Raw genomic sequence first — 22,410 nt, 5'->3', positions numbered from 1 at the left:
ACCCACAGATCCATTCCCCCCTAGCCCAGTGGCCCTGAAATTCTGGGCTCAACACTGTGGTCGATGTGGGGTCAGCCAAAACTCATCCCTTCTTGGGGGGAGACTGGCCTACACTGTGGTCTCATACTCCAGCAGCTCCTGGGAGGTCCCGATGCTTCGGTACTGCAACCGGGGCGTTGTGGGCGAGGAGTACTCCAGCGCCAGAATGGTCTTCCGGAGCCGTCGGTCAATGAAATGAGCATCCCATGCAGGATACTTCTTACGAGGCAGGTCAATCCGAATGACGGGCCCCTCTGTCCGCAAGGTGCGGGCCACGGGTGTAGGAGGCAAGCCAGGCCGCACCTGGAAGACAGGCGGTGTGGGAGTCCCCGCACGCTCGCCTCCCGCTGAGACCCCATCCCGCTCAGTGCCTGTAGTCCTGGGCAGGGACCTTGGGGGACTTGTGACAGCATCTGCTGGTGGGCCACAGGGCCCTGGAGCCTCACGGCAGATGCAGCCAGGCGTCTGGGGACCCAGCATGGGTCCGTTGGGGTGCAGGAGGCAGTAGTAGACACACATGAAGAATATGCCCAGCGCGAAGCTGGAGGCCACCACGCAGACCAGAATGAGCGAGTGGAAGTCGGTGGAGAAGTTGTGGCTGCTGTACCAGAAGCCGGTGAGCGCGGCGTTCTCCAGCAGGACGATGCAGTAGTAGAGGGTCATGCGGCGGCGGCTGCGGCCCTCCTTGACGTTGAACCAGCAGAAGATGTAGATGATGCCGACCACCATGTTGTAGATGATCTCTTCCCACTTGGACATGCAGAAGTCCGTCTCGCCCTGGATAACCCAGAAGGTCATGACGCACCAGTGGGCCACGATGAAGATGCCAAAGTAGAGCTTGTAGACGCTGGCAAAGAGTGCAAAGGCCAAACTGCGAGCCGCGATGGTGAACAGGTGCCACAGCACCTGGGCCACAGCGCCCTTGTAGGACAGAGGCCGCTTGTCGTCCCGTGAGTCCCGCAGCACCTTCTGGTAGGAGGCCAGCGTCCAGGCCAGGGACACGAGTGAAGCCGAGGTGGAGAGGGCTGCGAAGACAGGGTCGGGGCGGGGTGGGCTGGGTTAGGGGTGGGTCTGGGTTGGGGTCTGGGGAAAGGGGGAGGGTTCTGGGTCAGGAGCTGGGTTCTGAGGAGGTGTGAGGAAAGGCTCTATAAATCAAGAGGGGTGTGGGGAGGGTCCAGGTGGGTGGTCTTCAAGAGCAATGGTGCAGGGGTGAGAGTGGATAGGGTTGGGTATTTCTACAGGGGTGGGAGCATAAAGGGAGAGGGAAGGTGGATGGTTTTGGTCTTCATAAGTTTCAGGACCAAGAATCTAGTTTGGGGCTGTTAGAGTTCAAGGGTCTTGGTGAAAGGGTGGGAAAATAGGTTCCAGGACTCTGGGAGTGAAAAAGGAGGTGAAGGGGAGGGAGGGGGTCACAATTAGGGCACAGAGGAGCCAGAGGGGACTTTTAGAAGCTATAGGCCACCAGGATGTGGCTGGGGTGTGAAGAGGGATCTCCAAGCTGAGCACTGCTGAGGGCATGGGAAGAAAATCCCAGTGGGAAGTTTTGACTAGGGCCCAGTCCTGGGCAAGGGATGATTGCCAAGGGCCTGAGAGGTGGTAATGGGGTCTCTTGAAACCCTGCCAGTATGTTGGGCAGCGTCTGCATGGGAGGAGTGTGGGGAGCTCCAGGGAGACTGGCTATGTGTTTTATCTCTGACGTTGAAGGGATTGGCCCAGTCTGTTGGATCAGAGAAAGGGGCAAGGTGGGTGGGTGGGGTGACTACATGGGAACCAGGACAGGAGTTTTAGCCTGTTGGAAGGAGTCCCCAGGGGCTGAAGAGCAGCAAGAGGGTGTATGGAAACACTCTGGAAACTGGTGGTGATTAAGAAGGTCTGTGAGGCGGTGGGGGGGGAGGGGTCCCCAGGAGATGCAGGCTGGGACCAGGACAGCCTGGAGAAAGAAACAGGCAGGGGACTTCCCTGAGGGTCTGAGGTGTGGTGATGGGGTCAAGGGCCTCTTCGGACTTAGCAGAAATGGAGTGTCTGTTCCACCCTGGCAATGGGGAAGGGAGGAAAGTGGGAGGGGGGAGCGCGCAGGGGGCCTAAGAGGAGGCAAGAGGTGTCGGGAGTCAGGTCTCTTATCTGAGGGTAAGAGGGCCATCAGAGGGGACATGGGAGTCTCCAGAGGCCTGGAGGATAGTGAGAGTAGAAGGGGGGCCTCCAAAACCTGGACAGTGAGTGGGCTGGGGGTAGGGGTGGCAGGAGGAGTGGGGAAATGGGCAGGGCCTCCCCAGGGGACCTGAAGCTGCGAGAGTAGACAGGTAGGGCCATCAAAATACTGAAGATGCGTGAGCCCCGGGGCGGGCAGGGCGGAGGGGCGGGGCTCACCGGGCAGCAGGTCCGGCACGCCGCCGCGTTGCACCAGGAGGCTGAGCTGCAGCACCAGCTGCGGCGCGCTGCGCAGGAAGGTCTCCAGCAGGCGCAGCATGCTCACGTCTGCGCTCTCAAACAGCATCTGCCAGTAGAAGTGGCGCCGCAGCCGTTCCCCACGCCAGCGACTCTGCAGCCCCAGGTACATGGCGCGCAGGTACCTGCGGGAGGACGCGGTGCTCAAGGGGTCAGGCTCTCTCGCGCTCGTGCCCCTCGCCCCCTCCCAACTGGTCCCTGGCCACCCAGCAAGTGCAAAGGGCCAGGGCGCAGTGTAGCCCTGGGAAAGTCACTGTGCTCAGCTGCCAAATGGACATATTGAGAGGATCGCCCCACCGGACTGTTGTTGGGCAGCTCCCAATGGGCTCACTAGCTTAAAGCCCTGGCACAAGTAAGCCTTTAATACAGCGTTGTCAGCATCGTTATTGCTATGGCAAAGAGGGCCTGCTTTCTTTGCAGGATTCCTGATATCTTACCCTGGGCTTACAATAGCCCTATTATCCCCATCTTATAGATGAGGAAACTGAGACCCAGAGAGGTATATCACTTGTCCAAGGTCACACAGCTTGGAAGCAATGGAACCAGGATTCAAACCCAGATGGGCTGGTCTCAGGCCCATACTCTAACCATGAGACAACACTGCCTCTCACTGAAAGCCATAATGAGTTTGCCCACACAAAACATCCTTCAGAGGCAGTCCCTGGTGCCAGCCCCAAGTCCTGTTGCCACTAGGAGCTTCCTGGCCTTTTCCCCAACCCCATCTCTGAGAGCCCAGTTCTCCCCATAGGGAAGCTGCTCATAGATCCCCCTGCATTTGAGACTTTGCCACTTCCTCTGGTGCCACTTCTCCCAACAAACTTCACAGCTCCAGCTGCTCTGCACATGTCACAGATTCTAGAGATCACAATGCTAAGTTTTTGCATCTGCTGTTCCCTCTGCCTAGAATACTGTGCCCTGCTCTCCAACCCTACCCCAGCCCCAAACTTGGATAACTCTTGTTTTTCTTCCAAGGATCAGCTTTTAAATATGACTTCTAGGTAGGCAGCCTCTGCTGACCTCCCTTCACCCAGGGTAGGGGCCTCTCCCCAGCTGCCCTCCAACCCCAGTACTCATCACAGTGGGTTGTAACTGCCTGGTTTATGCACTCCCCCCAGACTGAATTCCATGAGGATGACGAGGTCAGCTTACTAACTGCTATGCACCTCACAGTAGGTGCCACTCTGCGTCAGCAGAATGAATGAATGTGTGCATGATTGCAAGTTGGTTTAACTGAGTGGAACTCTAGTAACCCTGTAGGCAGTATGGAAGGGATCCTGAAGTCCTGAGCTTAGTTCCTGACTTTGCCTCTAATCTACCATGTGATTTTGGGCAAGATCCTCCCTGAGCCCTGGGTGATCCCTCCCAAAGTGGCTGTGAGGGTTAAATGGATGAGATACTTTGCAACTATAAAGTGCAGTGACCGTTAGGGTGAAAAAGGACCTGTCCACACTGCAGCCACAGACCCTGCCCCTCCAACCCCCAAATTTTCTGATGCACGCAACAGGCTAAAACCAGAGAGGGTGCCTCTAGAAATGATATCCCCCAAAACAATGGGAGAAAATCCCACCAGATTCAGTGACTCTACTGCCTGAATGCAAAATCGGGCAGCCAGGGTTTGGGGGGTCTCTTCCCAGATATGAAGTGCCGGCATTTCCAGGATGTTGTTTTGGGACTAACTGTGTTCAGTTGTGTCACCAGCCCAAGGGAGGAACCACAGTGCTCCCTGGAATTTGTGACCAGCTGATACCCAAACTTTCCCCGAATGAGTAGCCTGGTCTTAGCAATGGTGTGGCCCTCTCTGGGCCTCAGTTTCTTTATCTGGCAACAAAAGAGATGGGCTTGATGACACTGGAGGTCCTTTCAGAGCTAATGTTCTGGGACCCAAACTCTCCCCCCACAATACGTAGCCAGAAACATCCCATTTAGGGCTCTCCTTCCCACCCCTGGGTCTTCCCAGGACCAACCAGTGGTATAGACACACCCTCAGTGTGACACAGTGTGGGACTGGCAGCCAGGATGGGGAAGAGGGCTGTTCCCTCAGAAGCTGGCTCAAGAAATGTGAAGGTCCCGCGGTCTAACTCTCCCATCCAATGCTGGAATCCCTCCAGCATTTCCCAGCCCCACGCACTTACACACCTGCTCACACACTTTCCAGAACAGGGAGACCCTACCTCCTGAGGCAGGGCCTTGGGCTTCTGAGCAGCTCCAGGGCTGAATGATATTTCTTCTGATGAGCAGAAATTTGTATCCCTGTAACTTCTATTCTCTGGGCTCCTGCGTACCCCCCACAGAAGGATCTCTCGAGTTAGAATCACTCATTCATGTCTCTTGACCCCTTGCTCTGTGCCAGGCCCTATGCCTTTAAGTACCTCACAACCCCATGGGAGAGAGACAAGCTGAGAGCTGAAATAGATGCTCGAAGATGCCATGGAACCCAGAGAAGAGATGGGTAACTTTAGCTGGGGGAGGGAGTCAGGGAAGGCTTCTTGGAGGAAGAAACATTTGATCTCTATTCTAAAGCACGTGTAGGTATTTGAAGGCACACAAGAGGCGGAAGGGTATGCCAGGTGGAAGACTCAGCTGAGACAAAGGTATAGAGGCATCAGAGAACATGGCTTTTTAGGGGAATGGCCAGTGTTTTGCCAGGCCTGGAGGGGAGGATTTTCTCTGGCAGGGGCATAAGAAGACTAGAATTATGAAGGGCATCAAATTTTGGACCAAAGAGTTCATATTTTATTCTAAATCTGAATTCTATCCCAGAATCAGGGGTGATACGATCAGCTCAGTGGCTTAGAAAGCTCGCTCTGGAGGCCAGCTGGGAGAAAGGCCAGGTGAGGCTGGGGTTTGGTCCAGGACTGAAATGACAGGGCTAAGTTAAGGCAGGGCACAGAGGAGGGGCCGAGGGCAGAGCTGGAGATGGCCGGAAGTAGGGGTGACTAGGGGAGACACCAAGATGTTTTCCAGAGCTTCTCAGGGCTCAGAACACAGATCACCTTTCCCAGCCTGCATCTCCTCCCTCCCCATTCCCTTCCCCAGTCCTGTGGCTCTGGCTTTGAACAGGAAGGAGAGACCAGCTGGTCCAACGTGAAGGGGCCTAGGGAGCTGGGGGAGGGCAACACCCTGGAAGTTTCTCTCAGGCTGGAAGACCATCTGTTTCCCGGCCTGGGTCAGCATGAGGGAGGCCCCGGCTCGGCCAGCATCCATCACCATCTGACAGGCTGCCTGCCCACCTCCCCGCCTACTCCTGCCCCCTCCTGTGCCAGCTCCCGACACCCCATGCGCCCCCACACCCCAGCTAGCCACAGACAAAGGGCACATCCAGCCAGGGCTGCTGTGGGCTGGAGCCAGGAAGGGGGAGGGGAAGAAAGAAGGCCACTGAGACCCAAGAGCATGGGGTCAGCGGGAAGCATGGAAAGACCATGCCGCAGTCTGAGGATGAGCGGGCCGGTGTTCAGCCTTATTCTGCCCTCCTTTGGAAACAGGACCAAAAACTGGCGGTCCCTTCCAGTGAGGACTAAATGCTCGCTGCCAAGGGCTTCCGAGGTTTTCATGGGTCTAGGAAAATGTTAGAGGCCTGGGGGAAAAAATTGGCTCTGAAACACAGGGAAAAACTGCAGAATCAAAAATTAATAAATGTTTAATTAAATGTCTGCAAAATAGAACATGATATCAGCCGGTCAACTGCAATTTGGCTTTTATCTAGTTATATATAATTTACCTTTGATGTTTGATATGGCTGCATTTTAATGTGCTTGATAGATGTGGGGCCCACACAGGTCTTAAAACAGCCCTGCCCAGGACATTCAACCTGATTTCCCTGGACCTCAGTTTCACTTTCTCTAAAAAGGGACTAACTCCTTTATTTGTAGGTTTGCTTTCCAGCCCTGCCCTAGATGCTGTGTGACCTTGAGTAATCTCTCTGCCTCTCTGAGTCTCATTTTCCCCCTTGTGAGCATTTCTAACCTATACATAGTGACAGGGAACATGTGCTAGCCGGAGGCCTCTGGTTCCCCCTGATCGCCAAGAAGCCTCTCTTTTATAATTGAAATGTAGTTGGCATACTAGCAGCCTCCCTTAAAACCTGTGCCAGGGAGCCCACTCTATTCCACTCTATTTGAAGGGAAGTTGGAAGAAGTTGATTTTCCCAGCAAATGGGACAGATAGCCCCCGCAGAGAAGGATGCCCCATCTTAGGGAAAGGAGTCCAGCCTTGGAGGCAGTGCCTCTGCTCTCCTTCAAAACACATCTCCTGTCTGTCTATTCCCTCATTGCCACCACCCTGGTCCAGGCTACTGTCATCTTCTGCCTTCTCAGTAAGCACCCTGCATCTGCTCCTGCCCCCTGTAGTCCACTCTCCACATGGCAACCAGTGGGATATTTTTTAAACGGATTATGTCAGATTGTGTCATTCCCCTTCTCAAAAGCTTCCAAGGGCCTCTCATCCCACTTGGAATAAAGTCCAAGTTTCCCTTGGTTTGCAGGCCCTAGACCATCTGCCCTGCCTGTCTCTCTCACCTCATGGCAAACCACTCTTTCCTTTGTCCCGGCACTCCCGATGCCCTGGAGGTTCCTGGAAGCCAGCCACACTTGTTCCTGACTCCGGACCTTTGCACTTGCTACTTGCTCTGCCTGGCTGAATCTTCAGCTCCCACATCACCTTCTCAGAGAGACCCTCCCCAAGGCCACTCATCCCATGTCAGCCCCTCCCCCATTGCTAAATCACTCTCATCTCTTATATCACTTATTTTCTTAATATACACTATAAACAATCTTTTAAATTAATTTACACATAAATTTTCTATTTTACTACCATGGCTTGCTGAGGGTTGGGACCTCATTTGTCCTGGTCACCATTGTGTGCCCAGCATCCATACATGTAGTAGGCACTCAATTAAGTGTTTGTTGAATGAATACATGTGAGTGAGTGAGTGCGAGTGTCTCCCTCCTGACCTTGGAGGCCCTGGGGCTTCTCTGCCTGTTTTCATAGAGCTAGCACATCTGTCCTTCTTCCTCCAGGAAGCCTTCCCCAATGCTCCTCAGCCTGGTTGGGCCTCCCCAACTCTAACATCTCCTAGCCTTAAACTGCCTGAGGCTGGCTTGAGCCAGAACCTAACAAAGAGTTTCTACCACACCCATTTTGCAGATGAGGAGAGAGGTGCTCAGATATCTGTTTTGGATCTAATTTGCTGACTCCCAGTCTTGGGCTCAGAGAGGAAACCTGTTTGGGAGGAAATTGGAAATTGGAGAGAAGTGTGTATCATTGAGGGTGGGGTTGGTAACAACCAAGCCTTGAGAAGAAAGAAGCCAGCAGTGAGGCTGTGAAATCCCTCCATTCAGGATCCAAAAGGCTGTCTTCTCCAGACGTCCTGCCCTCTGTGAGCAGCTGGCAGGGCAAGAGATGGACAGACTTCATTCCCTTCTCCCTAGGCCTGGTTGCCTTTGTGACCCAGGGACCTCCCAGCATCCTCCGGGCTGGGGGGGCTCCTCTCTTAACAGGCAGAAGGGAGAAGGATAAGGGGATCCCACATCCCCAAGAAGCCAGGAAGCTTATGGGCCCAGCATCTGGCTCCCCATGCCTCTCTCCTGTGCTTTGTTCCTGGGGCAACCCAGGAGTCTCTGGTACCAGCCAGGGTTGCTGGCCTGAGCTTCAGTCTCCATGCAGATAGTCAGCCTGGACGCATCTCTTTGTGGGTCCTTGGATCCTCAGTTATTGTCTCTGTCTGTGGCTCACATCAGCCTGTTGTGTCTGCCCCTTGAATGCAGGGTCATTCTATTTACCTACCTGTTCCTCAGTTACTGTCAGTTAATCTATCAGTCAGTGTCACCCGAGGACCCTGAGTCAGTCCACCTATCTGTCTTCGAACTATGGGTCACGTTGTCTCCCAGACCCTATGTCCATCTGTCATCTTAACCCTGGTGTCCTGGGTCAGCCTGTCTGTCTGATCTTAGAGACCAGGAACATTAGTCTGTCTGTCCCTTGGACGTCAGGTTAGCCTGTCTGTCCCCTTGGATACCGGGCCCACTTTCCTGTCTGTCTTTCTGGCTGTCTCTTGGATACTGTCTGTGGGTCTGTCCTTCTTTCAGTCTCTTGGCTGGTCGGTCCATCTGCCGGTCTGTTGCTCAGCTCGTGGCTCGCGTGACTGCCAGTTTTCCAGCCGCCCTCCCCTGCCTGCTCCTCCTTTCCCGACTCTGGGGCTCTCTCTGTCTGTCTGCGTCTCTCACATCCTCGGCTTTTCCATCTGTCGATCTCGGCGTTTCCGAGTGTGTGTTCTCGTCCCTCTCCACTCCCCCTCACAGCTCGGGGCCAAAAACACAGCAGTTTCCAGTGGCTCCCTCACTCCTGTTCCATCCAGGAACTGCCCCTCACCACGGCCAGCTCTCCAGTCCCTAACGTGGTCCAGGCTTGGAGGCTCTGGAGGGTGACCAGGGTGGGGCTGGGGAGGCTGGTCTGACGGGAAGGAGCAGGAACACAACACCAGTTGAGCCCATGACTGCTCTGTGAGTCGGTAGGGGGATAGTGTGCAGGGGTTGATAATAGCTCACACTTATTGAGCGCCAACTGTGTGACAGGCTGTGCTAAGCCTTTTTATACATATTGTCCATTCCCCACAGCAAATCTCTGAGGTGGGTACTATGATTATCCTTACTTTACAGACGAAGAAACTGAGACCCAGAAAGGGCCTGGGACATATGTAAAGTCACACAGCAAGTTAGTGCCAGACCCAGAACTCAGCCTTGACTCTTCACGGACCCCTGCACCAGAAAAGGTGTTTCAGTTGAACAAAGGACAAGCAGAGGGCTGCCCAGAAGGACCCAAGTTGGACAGGGATGGGCTAGAAGCTTTGCCTGGAATTATGTGGGTTTAGAGAAAACTAGGGGAGGGGTGACAATAAGTAGCTGGAGAAGCAGGAGCCCCCGACTCAAGGCTTTTACTAGACTTTCTGGAAAAGTCCAACCCCTCTGTGTTCTTTAGTCCTCCTACAAAACAGGCCCAAGTAACCTGATTCTTGCTACCCCAAGAATCCAATACCCATCCAATTCTGGATAACATCTGGATACCCCAGATATCCAATTCTGATAATATTAAGGACCAACAGCTGTATCCTCAACCCAAGGGCTTCTCTCCACCCCGATGTCATCACTCTGATCTAAGCCACCCACATCCAAGCAGCAGCAGCCTCCGTCTACCTTGATCTCTCCCTCCATCCTTGCCCTCTTAGACTGTATTCTTTACAGAGCAGCCTGAGTGGTCCTGTAAAATCCTAGGTCAGGTGATGTCATGTCACTCCTTATTACCCTTAGAATAAAATCCTCACCATGACCTTCGGAGCTCATTGCAATAAACTCTGTCCACCTCTAAGACCTCATCTCCCTCCACCCTCCCCACTTCCTGTCTCCAGCGATACTGGTTTTGCTTTTTCCTGCCCACCCCAAGTTCTTTCCAACCTCAGGACCTCTGCGTGGAAAGGGCTTTACCAATGCCTCGCAAATTCTCATTCCTTCCATCTTAGCTCAGTACCATCTCCTCAGAGAAGTCTTCCCAGATTCCCCTTGCCCCCTACCCCTTCCAAAACACTTCTACCCACCCTTCTGGCCACTGGCTGTTCAGTTACCCTGTTTTCTTTTCTTAATAACACATATTACAATCGGAAATGACCTTATTTATTGCTTACAAATTTCTTGTCTATCTCTCCATGAGTGTGGGGACCATGTTTGACCTATTCTCTGCTGTGCCCCTAGTGCCTAGCACATAGGTAATGTTCAATATATATTTGTTTCTTGAATGAGTGAATGGATGAAGAGTGTGAATATATTTTATAAGGCCCCCAAGTGAAGCCTGTCAAGTGCTGAGGGAAAGAATCAGCTTTGGGAGTCAGGGTAACCCAAGTTCAGATCCTGAGGCCATCATTTACTGTCTGTGTTGTTTTGGGCAAGTTGCTTCCCTCTCTGAACCCCTCAGCTCAATGCCCACTGTATGGGACAGCTATGAAATCAGAAAGTAGCGATATGTATAAAATGGCCAGCCCAGTGCTGGGCACTCAACCAACAAGAAATTTGACGAACTTCACCAACTCACAGGCCCTGGTGAGAAGAGGAGGTCTTACAGATTCCAGTTTAGTTTCCAGTGGGGCTGATACTACTCCTCGCTTGGGTTCCCTGGTGTTCAGTGAATCTGTCCTCAGACAGACAGATGGTCAGAGAAGTCCCTTCGGGGCAAGTTCGCAAGGCAGCATCTTCTTTGGGGTCTTTGCCCTCCCCCAGAAAATAACTGCCACTCATAGAAGGCCTTCTGTAGGCAATTTGCTAAACTCCTCATTGCAGCCCTATGAGGTTTTGTGGGCATGATCCTCGTTTTTCAGATAAGGAAATTGAATCTCAGAAAAGTAGAGGGAGACTTGATATGTGAATACTTGACATGTATTCACCCAGCAGTTTTGAGTACCAACTATGTGCCAGGAACTGGGCTAAAATGCTGGTGGGGACACTAGTGAGCCAGACAGACCCAGCCCATCTGGCATAGTCTACTGGGGGACCTGGACATTAATGAAATCGTTATGTAAACTTGAAACAACAGACATTCTGTGGGTTCCAGACATGCTCCAATGGGCTTCTGTGCTCCTGCACCAAGGAAGGCAATGCTATTGGAGAAGGGCCTAGCTTGGGAAAGGTGTGGCAGTCAGGGAAGGCTTTCTGAGGGAGGTGGCTACCGAGTTATGATCTGAAGCAGGCACAGGAGTTAACCAGGTGAAGAGAGGGAAGGGAGTTTCTGGCAGAGGAACGACATGGGTAAACATCCTGAGTTGGGAGGGAGAGGTAAGTGGTCAGGATGGCTCTAGCTCCAGAAGAGGAGGTGAGAAAATAAAGGATGAGGTGGGCCATGGTGAAGCATTTGATCTTTATCTTAAGCATGGTAGGGAGCCGTAGAAAGATTTTAAACAAGGAAGTAGGTTTTAAACAAGAAGGTAGTGTTAGAGAGCACTTCCACATTTTAGAAGGAGTACCCTGGCTGCAGGGAACATATTGGAGGGAGGCAAGGATGGAGGGGGGAGACCAGTTACCAGGAGAGGGGTGAGGTTGGCCCAGACAGAAGAGATGAACCCCTGAGACATTTAGCAGACATTTGGGAAAGTGATTTGCCCAAGGTCAACAGCCAGAAGCATCAGAATTGCACCTCAGATTAGAAATGGCTGACTCCCCCACCTCACCCTAGGGCACAAATCGAGCTGAGCCAGGCCCTGGGTACCCAGGTGCAATCTATGGGTTCGCTGGGGACCACAGGGTGTCCAATTCTACAGCTACCTCATCTGCAATGTGACCAAGGAAGCTCTTAGGGGGAATGGCCCTGAGGCCCCCTCCCCATCTGTCCACCCCTCAATGCTGAGCACTCCTGCAAGGATGCAAAATGGGACCTTCCTGGAGTTGGCAGCCAAATGAGTCATAAATGTCAGTAAAGGATGCGATTTTACACGTTTGGCTCCCATTTCGTTTGGTGCTGGTAGCTGGGCTGTTTCCTTCCTCCTTCGCAGCCCCCTGCAGAGTCACAGTACCTTTTTTTTTTTTTTTCCTGGGTTAAGGCCAAACATTTCTCTGCCACTAATTTTAGGCTCTGGCTGAAAAGTTGAGACCCTCTCCCAACCCGCCCACTGCTATCAGCTCTCAGCCAATGCTCCTCTCTTTGCCAGGTGGGGAAGCAGGCAGCTCCTCTCCAGCAAAGCATTTGCAACCAGGTTCTCGCCTCATGTCTTCCACTGCATGAGGGCAGCCAGATCTCCTTCTCTCTCTGGGCCTCACTATCTTCATCGGTGAAGTGGGTACAGACCAAAGACTAAAACTGACGACTCCATACTTTAGCCCATGGCTCCCTGTCTCCCCCTTTTCCTCTTTTCCTGATATCCCTATGTGGAGTTGGGATGGTGTGAGCCTGTGAAGGAGAGGGAGTTAGATCCTAGTCTCCTGGCAGCATCTGAAGGTACTAGAAGATCAAGGCAGGCAGAAATCACCACGTCTATTTGTCTCTGGTCTGTGAGATCCTAGATGGTAGGGGGGGCAGGCTGATATGATGAGGGACTCCAGGAAGTGATAAAGAGATGCCCTGTCTAAAAAGGCAGCTGTCCCTCAACTCCAACTGATTTTTGGACGGGAGAATGTGAACCCACAGTGGCTGGAATTTCAATTTTTCAAGAAGAAGTGGAAATCAGGATATTTATGCAAAAACAAAAATGAAAACAAAAACCACCCCAATTTGGAAATGTTGGCAACTAATTTTAACAATACTATATGAATTTAAAATAAATTATTATTCCTTTTTTAGATGTGATAACAGTATTACATACTTATAGTTATACTTTTAAAAAGTCTTTCATTTTAGAGATATACTGAAATATTCATGGATGCAGTGCTATGACATCTGAGGTTTGCTTCAAAAATAGCATGTAAGGGAAAAAAACGGGGTGGGGTCTAGACCTATGCTCTCCAGCATCTACGTGTCAGACACTAGCCACGTGCGGTGATTTAAATTTAAATTAATTATAAGTAACTAAAATTTAAAATTCGTTCCTCAGTGGCACATTTCAAATGCTCAATAGTCACGTGGGACTGGTAGTTACTGTATTGGACAGTGCCGATATAAAGCATTTCCATCCCTGCAGGAAGTTCTGTTGGATGATGCTGGCTTAGATAAAGCAAGGTTGGCCAGGAGTTGATCATTCTTGGAGCAGGATGGTGGCACATGGGGGATCATTATCCTGCTCTCTCTCTCCTTTTGTACATTTAAATTTTTTCCCATAATCAAAAGTTTCACTAAACAGTAGGGGGAAAAAACACTGTGTGGACCAAAACAAACACCATCTTAGGCTGGATTTGCCCACGGGCCATGGATTTGCAACCTGTGGTCTGGCAGATTAGCATCATAAAGCCACCAGGTTAGATCTACCAGACCCTTAAAACTGTGAGGGGCTTTATAGATGATCTAGTTTTTCCTCCAAACTGAAGGCAGGAGGCCCTGCTCCAGCTTCTCTGCCAAAGTCAGCCACTTTTGTCCGCACATGTCCAGGGATGTAGAGTTCATGCCCTTGGGGCAGCCCTCTCTGTTGGGGGCAACTTGATTGTCAGGGTGAGTTTTCCTCTTATCAAACAGATTTTGCCTTCCTTTAACCTCGGGTTGTCACCTACTCTCCCACTGTCTCTGGAGTCACAGAATAAGCCTCCTTCCTTGAAAGGGGGCCCATGGGTGAGGGGTGGTGAGCGTTAGGACCCCTGATGCCCCCCTCTCACCCCCTATCTTGTTACTAAGCGACTAGGATGGGCTGCTACTTGGGCCAATAATAATTAGTGGTAAATATTTTCTGAGCATATAGTATGTGAAAGGCCTGTACGTTTATATTATCTCAAGACATCTTTACAAGAACCTTCAAGGTGGATACTGTCACTATCTCCATTTCACCGATGCGACTAGCATCACAAGCAACACAAGAAATATCTAATTAGTAAGTGAGAATCTCCCTTCACCCCACCTCTCTGACCCTAGAGACAATGAGAGGAGAGGGGTCTTCTTTCCATATTTTCTGTGCTGCTTGAGGTTTCAACAAGAGTGTTCGGTTCCTTTTTAAACAGACAAAACAACCAAGCAATGTCCTTTCTAGATTAAAAACAACAACAACTTGTCTGATTGAGGGAATGGGAGATGGGGTCTGTGGGGCAGAGGGTGGCACGTGTTGGGTTTGTTCAGAGAAAGATCCTGGGAAGAGGCGGCATGTGAGCTTGGCCTTGAAGATGTGCAGAGTTTCACTTGGAGGAGGATGGGATGGGGTGTTGCTGGAGGAAGGACTGCAGGCAGCTGCTCAGAGGCATGAAGGAAAGGAGCAGGTGGCTTATTTGGGGGGTGGCAGAGCAGTGAGGAGCCAAAAGGGCAGGAGGTAAGGGGCTGGTCACAAGGCTGAAATATTAAGACTTGCTCGAGGCTGGCCCTCTGGCTGCAGAGTGGCAGGGTCAGCTCTGAGCTTTAGAACAATCATTCCAGCTGCAGGTGGAGGCAGGATGGGGTGGAGTGGGGGCCCAGGAGGTGGGGCACTGGAGGCTGATAGGATTTCCCAGGGGAGGAATTCCGAGGCCCAAACAAAGGCAGAGCGATGAATGGAGAGGCCAGAGTAGATCCCAACCCATCTTCCTTCCTCTCCCTCAGGACCCTTCGCCCCAGCTGCTGGGGGTTCAAAGCCATTTCCTGGCACTCTTCCCTCCTCCCTCAGGGCTTCTCCTGTGTGGTCTTTATAGATCAAACAGGGGACGCTGGGCCCAACTGCCGCCGCTGTGTCTGTTCAGAGCTGCTCTAATGGCCTGTTGCTGCCAGCTGGGCAGGGAGAGGAGGGCGGTAGAGGGGGGAGAGCGTCCTGGAGAGGGGTCTCCCAGGAGGTGGGTGGTGGAACAACCCTGCCAGGTCACAGCAGGGAGGGCCCTTGTCGAGAGAGGTAGAGAGAGAGAGAGAGAGAGAGAGGGAGAGTCACTGAGTTCAGGGGGTTGTAAACATGTTTCAGCTGTGGGACTGTCAAAATGAAATCTTAGATGCGTAACCAATATATCAAAAAAGAAAAACTCAGAGATACTCAGGTTGAAATGATGATAAGAGGGCTGTGAAACACTATGAAATCCAATTCCTGACCTTTTTATGAATAATAATACAAACAATAATGGCTACTAAGACTAAAGACTTCCTGTCTTTCCAGGCACTATGCTAAACACTGTCCATATGTTCTTTTTTTTTTTTTGGTTTTTTTTTTTATGAGGGGGAGGTAATTAGGTTTATTCATTTATTTATATTTGGAGGAGGTACTGAGGAATTGAACCCAGGACCTTGTGCATGATAAGCATGCACTGTACCATATACATTCTTTAGTTTACTTCTCCCCCAGCCACATGTAACTGTACTATTACTCAGAATGTCCAATTTGCAGATGAGAAAAATTGAGGCTCAGACAAGTTGTGCCATTTGCCCCAAATCACAGAAAGTGGCAGACATAGGATAAGGCTGGTTCCAGAGTTCTTAATCATTAACTATCTGACTTCACTGGGGAAATTAACCAAAAAAGGAAAGATATCGGGTCTGCTTTGCCTGAAACAGAACCCCTGCCCCCTGTGCTACTAGCCTGGTCCAGCTCCCATCTTCTCTCACCTGTATCATTGAGCAGCCTCCTCATGGGTCTCCAAGATTACCCTGCCCTCCCTCCAGTCTGTTTTCCATCCAGCAGCCAGAGCATGCATTGTAAAACATAAGTCAAGACCCTATTCCTTCTCTATTCAAATCCTCCTGGGCTCCCCGATTCATGCAGATTGAAAGTCCACATTCTCCCCGTGGCCTGTGAGGCCCTACAGCATCTAACCCCAGCCAACCTGTCCACCATTGCCTCCTATACTCTCTCCCCAACCCCTCTTTGCTTCTGCCACATGGGCCTCATCCTTGCTCTTCTCCTTCTCTGAGCCTGGAACACCCTTCCCAAGACATCCACGTAGCTCGCCCTCACCCCATTTAGCCCTCTGCCCACATGCCCCCTCCTCACAGAGGCTGCCCTGGCCACCTTACCTCAAAGAGCCACACACCACCCTGATTCATTTTTCCCTAGCACTGAACACAATATTTTACATTGTGTTATCGTTGAGTCATGTATGATATTATTTTATCTTATGTAATACATAATTTATTTTGTTTGTTTATTGGTTCCCATCACAAGACTCTTGAGCTCCACAAGGGCAGGGACTTTGTCTTGTTCACCCCTCTATTCCCAGCAGTTAGCACAGTGCCTGGTATATAGCAGGTGCTCCTTACATTTGTGGAATGAATGATTACAGATTAAATGCACAGCTGCCAGGTCACTATGGCTTCAGGGGCCTTCAAGACCCTCTTGCCCTCCTGCCCCCTCCCAGGCCACCTGCTCAATGCACAAACCCCTTTCCAAGGGGGAACAAAGCCCAGGCTGATGGCACTAATCACTGCCAGAGGTTCTGGACACTCAACGATGGGCCAGCCCTCTGCTAAACCCTTGGTACATTACCTGGTAAAACCTCAAAACAACCCAAGAGGTGGTGCCATCATGGTCTCTAGTTTACAAGGGCTGAGACTAGACTCAGGCACACAGAGATTATGCGGCTTGTCAGGATCATATATATAAAGTGGTAGGGTCCAGATTTGAACTGAGGACATTTGAATCCAGAGTTCATGCTCTTAACCAGCATGTGAAGAATATAGCTTCCCAAAGAGGAAACCCAGACCTGACCACCAGAAAAGACACTATTTCAGAACTTCTCTTAAGTGCAGGGCCTGTGAGCAGGCAGAGGGAGTAGCTCCGGGGCCTAGAAATAGAGGGAGTATTAGAGGGAAGAACCTCAATGCCCAGTTTGCTTCCATCTCCCCCCATCCCGGCCAATATGGGGTCCCCCAGATCCTGACAGCCTGGGAGGAATCCCATGCCAGATCGCCTCCCATTAATTGGCTAAACAAACCATGCTTATCTGGCCAAAGCTGGGGCCCAGTGAGTTTAAGATTAGAGAAAGCAGGATTCATGGCTTACTGCTCTGCTGCACACAGGGTCAGAGGAGACAGGGTTAGGACTTTAATTGGCTTAACAGCCCTGAGTGGCTTAATAGCTCAGAGGGTTGGGGAGGGAGGTGGTGGGCAGAAAGAGATGAAAACACAGGTTGGTGTCCAGCCCACAGCCAGCTACATGTCCTACCCAAGGATCTGAGTGTTCTCTCAGGGATCAATCTGCCAACGTACAGGGCCATTGCTCTAGGATCCTCTAAAGCTGCCAATGTGGTGCTGCCAGGGATAGAACCCAGGCTTGAAAATTGGACAAAGGTGGGTTGGCACCTCACCTCTCCCCTACTTCTTCAGTGAGTGATCTTGGGCAAGTTACATGACTTCTCCAAGCCTCACTTTCTCATCTGATAAATGGGTATATCAATTTGCCACCAGAGGGAAGGTTTCAGGGTAAAACAAGATCATGAGCCTGGACCACCTCACATGGGGCCAGCTGGGACATGGAGGGTGCACAGTGTTTGTGGATTCCTTCTCCTCCTCTCCATCCTCAGGGCCCCATTTTGCGTTTATAAGAATAACACTCATTTCCCAGAGTGGTTTGGGAACAGAATAATAAAGGACCTTAATCAGTTGTGAGGAGCTGACCAGAGATTTCAAAGAGAATGGGCCCACATATATGTTTCCTTTAGTTGACACTATTTTTTAAAAACCTTAATTAATAGTTGAATTTTGGCAGAATTCACCAAAAGAAAAGAAGTCCCAATTTCCCATTTCTCTTGAGAAATCAAGATTTGACAATACCTGGTACATGATTTCTCATGGAACCATCAGCTGGAGCTGAGTATCAGCTTCCTCTCCTCCAGGACACTGCATGTCCTGTACTGTCTTCTTGTCTGACATCCATGTACTGACACAGGTCCGTGTTACCTGGCTCCTCAAAGTATTCAAGCTTCTCACAAGCATGAGGAGTTAAAAGATGTCTTTATGATTCAAATTAATTTATTCAGAAGTAGGGATGTGGGATCAGGAGGTGAATGACTAGCCAATCTCCCAGCTTTGTGGGCTTAGACACACATCTCCTTCCTCATTACCCTGAGTTCCACCCCTCAGGACGTCTGCACGAAGTCCTGCTGAACAGTGAACCTATTCTTTGTGGGAAATTTTCACAGGGTAAGCAAACATGTTGCGCCAACATTGCTTGTTTTCTAGGAATGCCAACCCTGGTGGCTTCTTGTCTGGATTTCCCTCCATTTAGCCAGACCCTTAGCCATTTCAGAATCCTAAGCTTTGGGTCAGGGGCCTAGGGACTTTAGCTCTGATAACTGAACCCAAAGTCAGAATTCCAGAAAAGGGGAGACTCTTAAGGTCATCAAATCAAATATTTTCATTTCACATACAGGGAAACTGAGGTGAGAAGAGCCTCACCCAAGGTCACCTAGCAAGCTGGTTACAAATCCAGATTAAGTTTCCTGATCCGACCCCACCCCCAGTCCAGCACTTTCCCTGCAATATACAGTGTGTCCCCATCCTTATTCAACTCCCTCCCCCTCCTTTCCCATTCTTATCTCAGTCCAGCAGAAGCCCTGACTTTCTACCATTCTGGAATCTTGGGATCTCAGACTCATAATTCTTTGAGCACAGGGGACACTTTAGTGGCAGAATTGCAGGGTGGATAAATTGAACTTGGGCTCTGAAAGCAGAGAGTCTTGAGTCCTTGCGCTTTTACTCCCTGATTGTGTGACCTTGGGCAAGGATGTCCCCTTTTTGAGCCTCCATTCCCTCATCCGTTAAGTAGGAATGATAATACAACCACATCACATTATTAGGAAGGATACAAGAGATGAAACAGGTAAAAATGCAACCTATAGGCTGGCACAAAGTGAGTGTCTAATAAAATAATTATTATAGAACTATAAATTAGGGTTCCCATACCCCTACTGCGTAAGTGGAATAGTCCAGTTGTGCTCAAAGAGAATGGAACTAGACAAACTGAAGCACATATACCTTGTCTAAATTGTTTCAAGCCTGATACTGCTTGATGTTTTGTTTTGTTTTTTCAAGAGAATCTAGGTCTCTGGATTTTTGAAATACTATACAAGCCAGACAATACACTTCCGTAGGCCAGGTTTAACCCAATAGCCATTAGTCTGTCATCCCTGCAAAATCATCTCATCCCAACCCCCTCACTTTACAAATAGGGTAGAGTGGAAATTGCTAGCCCTTTTATCTAAGAAAGCATGGTGCTCAATGGACCCTCAGCCATCTGCAGCCGCTCCCCTGAGACCCCCCTCACCCCCACCCCATGGTCATTTTTTTTCTGTTTGAGGGAAATTCAAGGAAGAAGTATCCATTGCTTGTAAGTAGATTCTGAGCAAGGGGAGAAGGGGGTTTTGAGGTAGCCAGTGAGTCAAGGGGCAGTTGGCCCACTTTAGGCTGAAGGGAAAGGGGGATGAAGCTTTGGCTACCAAGAATAGGAAGTTACCATTTCAGAATCTAAAAATATCTTTCACCATCTGTCCACTCGGGCACAGAATGATAAATGCAGATTAGTTCCTGGATGTAGACATGAATATTTTTATGTGTCAAGCTAATAATAATAACACCACCTTGTGTGGATAGAGCTCCACCCACCTTTTCCCCCAGGGCAAGATAAATGGAATATACACATTATCTAGGCAAGGCATAGATGGGGAAACCAAGGCAAAGAGAGATCTGGCAACACAACAAGGGTGACACAGCAAGTGAGCAGCTGGGACAAACCCTGGGAGTCCTGTTTCCAACCCTCAGCACAGAACTGAATCTTCTGAGTTAAGCAGAATATGTTAACAAGTAGCAGAATAAATATAACAACAGCAATGGTCACCTTTTACTCCACAGTGACTTTGACTTTTTCCGTGCTTTCCCCACATCTGTGATAATCATGACAATCTATTGCAATCCTAAAATATGTTACAATCTGCAGGGTCTCTATGAAGACCTTCTCTCACCTGACCATCCTAATAGGTAAGAAAACATAAGAGTAGGTCAGTGACATGAGAAAAATAGGGAATGTCCCTCATTTCACAGATGAGGAAACTGAGGCTTAGAGGGAGGAGGGGTTTGCCAAAAATCTCATAGTAGGCAAGTTCATTCTGCAGTGCACAGTAGGGCCTTAGCTACTAGAGCAATACTGACCCAAGGGGAACCTGAGATTCAGAATTCCCCGTCTCCAGTCAACTCAGTTGAGCTCAGCTCAGCTGGACCCTCAGTCCTGGCAGAGGAAGAAGCCTAGAAGTGAGCTGCTTACACAAAGCTCAACTTTGTATTACTGTCTTGAGATGAAAGGACAGCTAGTGGCCATCTAATCTTAGATTCAAGATCCCAGATCCTCATGGCCCTGTTTCTTTTGGGGTGACTCAAAGAGAGACTTGGAGAGACTCTGGGGAAGTGCTGGAAAACAGAAGGAGCTAGACCAGCTGGGTGGGTCCAGCACACCCTTTCCCAAAAGCCCAGAAAGTTTGGGCGGGATATTCATTTAGCTGCCTCAAATTCTGTTTCTCCTGGGAGGATGGGAATGGACTACAATTCCAAACTGAGAAACTTTGAGAGCAGGGAAGGATTTCTGAGATCTTCCCTAAGCCCAGGCTCAGCATTCAAGGAGAGAGGAGTGGGAGAGGGCTGGTTCGAGCCCTGGGGCCCTGTGCCAAGCTTCACATTCATCTCCATCGACCCTGGGACCTCCTCATCCACACACCCCTGAGGATCTTTCTCTTTCTTCTTGACTCATTCCCTCTTCCCTCAACGGCCCGATCAGAGAGGATGGTACTGAGGCTGGTCAGAGTTACAGGGCAGAGGTCAGGGAGGAGCTGGCAAAGAAGAAATCAGAGCTGCAATAGGGTGGGGCGGTGCTGAGGTCAGGACAAGAGGGGTCAGAGCAAGCCTGGGGTGGCAATCAGCCCCTCACAATCCCCACTCCTCGGACTCAGTTCTCTCCACCTGAGCTTCTCCTACCTCCAGACCTGACCGAGCTGCAGGAGGTGGACGAGGGTCTGCAGTAGCCAGACGCAGAGGCGGCAGCAGCGGCGGCGGAAGGCGCTGGCCGAGGAGGGCACGGGCTGGGGGCCCAGCTCCGGGCTGCCTTCTTTGGTCCGGAAGGCGACGGCGCTGTCCTTGGTGCTGATGACGGGCCCGCCGACACCGCTGTCCTTGGTGCTGACGGCGGGTCCCGGGGCCCCAGTTGGTTCCGTGTAGTCGTAGACGAACCAGCGGAAACTGAGCAGTTGCACGACAAGCGAGGGCAGGAGCACGAATAGCAACGTGAGGCCGAAGTAGGTGTGCTGACCCTGCAGGTAGTAGGAGGCCGCCAGCCACAGGTCCGTGGCGCCGTCGGAGAAGAACACGAGCAGCGCGCATAGGACCCAGCAGCAGTCCCGCAGCTCGTAGCGCGGCCCCGGGCCTCCCGCCCCGGTCACCCCAGGGCCCTCGGCCGCCGCTGCCGCCTCCTCGCGCCCGCCCGCACTGCCCCGGGCTCCTCCGGCCGCCCCCTCCGGCTCCGGGCCGGCCGCGGCCGCCGCTCCATCCGACTTCGCGGCCATGTTGGCAGAGCAGGAGGCGGGGAGCGACTTCCGGGCGGCGGAGGGGGTGGGGTGCGGAGTAGGGAGGACCCTGTGCGGGCGGCTCCCGCCTCCTTCTCTTCCTCCTTCTCCTCTTCTTCCTCCTCCCCTCTACTTCAATTATTCATTCCCCTCGGCGCCGCCCCCGCCCTTCCCCCACCGCGCCTGGGCTGTGGCCGGATGGGGGCAGCCCCCCTGGGAGAGGAGAGGGGGAGGGGAGGGGAGAGCATTCCAGGTCACCCTCTCCTTCCTTCCTCGGAGGCTTGGGGCCCCAATCTCATGCCTTCTGCCTCTCAGCACCCCCCACCTCCCTCTCCACTTCCTTCTTTCCTCTTTTCTTCGCCGCCCCCTCTCCATCCACTCTTCTGTTTACCTTCAATGGTCTGGGTCTGAGGAGGGTAGGGGACCAGGCACTTGGAAGTAAGGGGCGGGCACCCCAGTAACCCACTGGCAATCACTGGATGCTCACACGCCACTTCCTAGTTGCCAAAGTGTTCACATATTGTTCCATCCCTTTCTTTGATCTTGAGAGGTCTCTTCTTATTGTCTTCTTATTGCTTTTAAGCTGAGTAAACGGCTGCTCTGAGAGTAGCTGTCTCCTCCCACTCTCCCCTTTCCCCCCCTCAGAGACTGCCTTCATCTGGCCACAGCTCTAGTAGAATAGAGGCAAGGAAGGGGGTAACATCAGAGGGAGAGAGATGGGAGGAAACACCAGGTGGAGGAAAGAGCAAGTGCAAAGGGTTGGAGGCCTAAGACTGGAGGGCATGTTTTCAAGGAAGTCTGGATCACAGATCCAGGGAAGTGGAAA

General features: G+C 51.3%; 1 protein-coding gene across 1 annotated transcript; it reads right to left on the bottom strand.

Annotated features, from left to right (window-relative positions):
- Positions 1–66: 66 nt before the first annotated feature.
- On the bottom strand, positions 67–21,774 carry XKR7 (XK related 7). The gene is made up of 3 exons (XM_006202669.4): positions 21,001–21,774; positions 2,407–2,609; positions 67–1,064 (listed from the first exon to the last, which is right to left on the bottom strand). Exons 1-3 carry the CDS (start codon positions 21,582–21,584, stop codon positions 109–111), a joined length of 1,743 nt encoding a protein of 580 aa, XP_006202731.3. The 5' UTR covers positions 21,585–21,774; the 3' UTR covers positions 67–108.
- Between the last annotated feature and the right edge of the window lie 636 nt (positions 21,775–22,410).

This window comes from Vicugna pacos, chromosome 19 (assembly GCF_048564905.1).
Source record: "Vicugna pacos chromosome 19, VicPac4, whole genome shotgun sequence".
NCBI classification, from domain to species: Eukaryota; Metazoa; Chordata; class Mammalia; order Artiodactyla; family Camelidae; genus Vicugna; species Vicugna pacos.
Note: the sequence above shows the minus strand (reverse complement) of the source record. Positions and strands in the feature narration are given on the sequence as shown.

Excerpts from the sequence above, each read along its gene's own strand:
- XKR7 (XM_006202669.4), bottom strand. The coding sequence starts at position 21,584 with ATGGCCGCGAAGTCGGATGGAGCGGCGGCCGCGGCCGGCCCGGAGCCG. Across the intron at positions 2,610-21,000 it reads CAGCTCGGTCAGGTCTGGAG|GTACCTGCGCGCCATGTACC; the intron begins GTAGGAGAAGCT and ends GTCCTCCCGCAG. Across the intron at positions 1,065-2,406 it reads CGTGCCGGACCTGCTGCCCG|CCCTCTCCACCTCGGCTTCA; the intron begins GTGAGCCCCGCC and ends CTGTCTTCGCAG.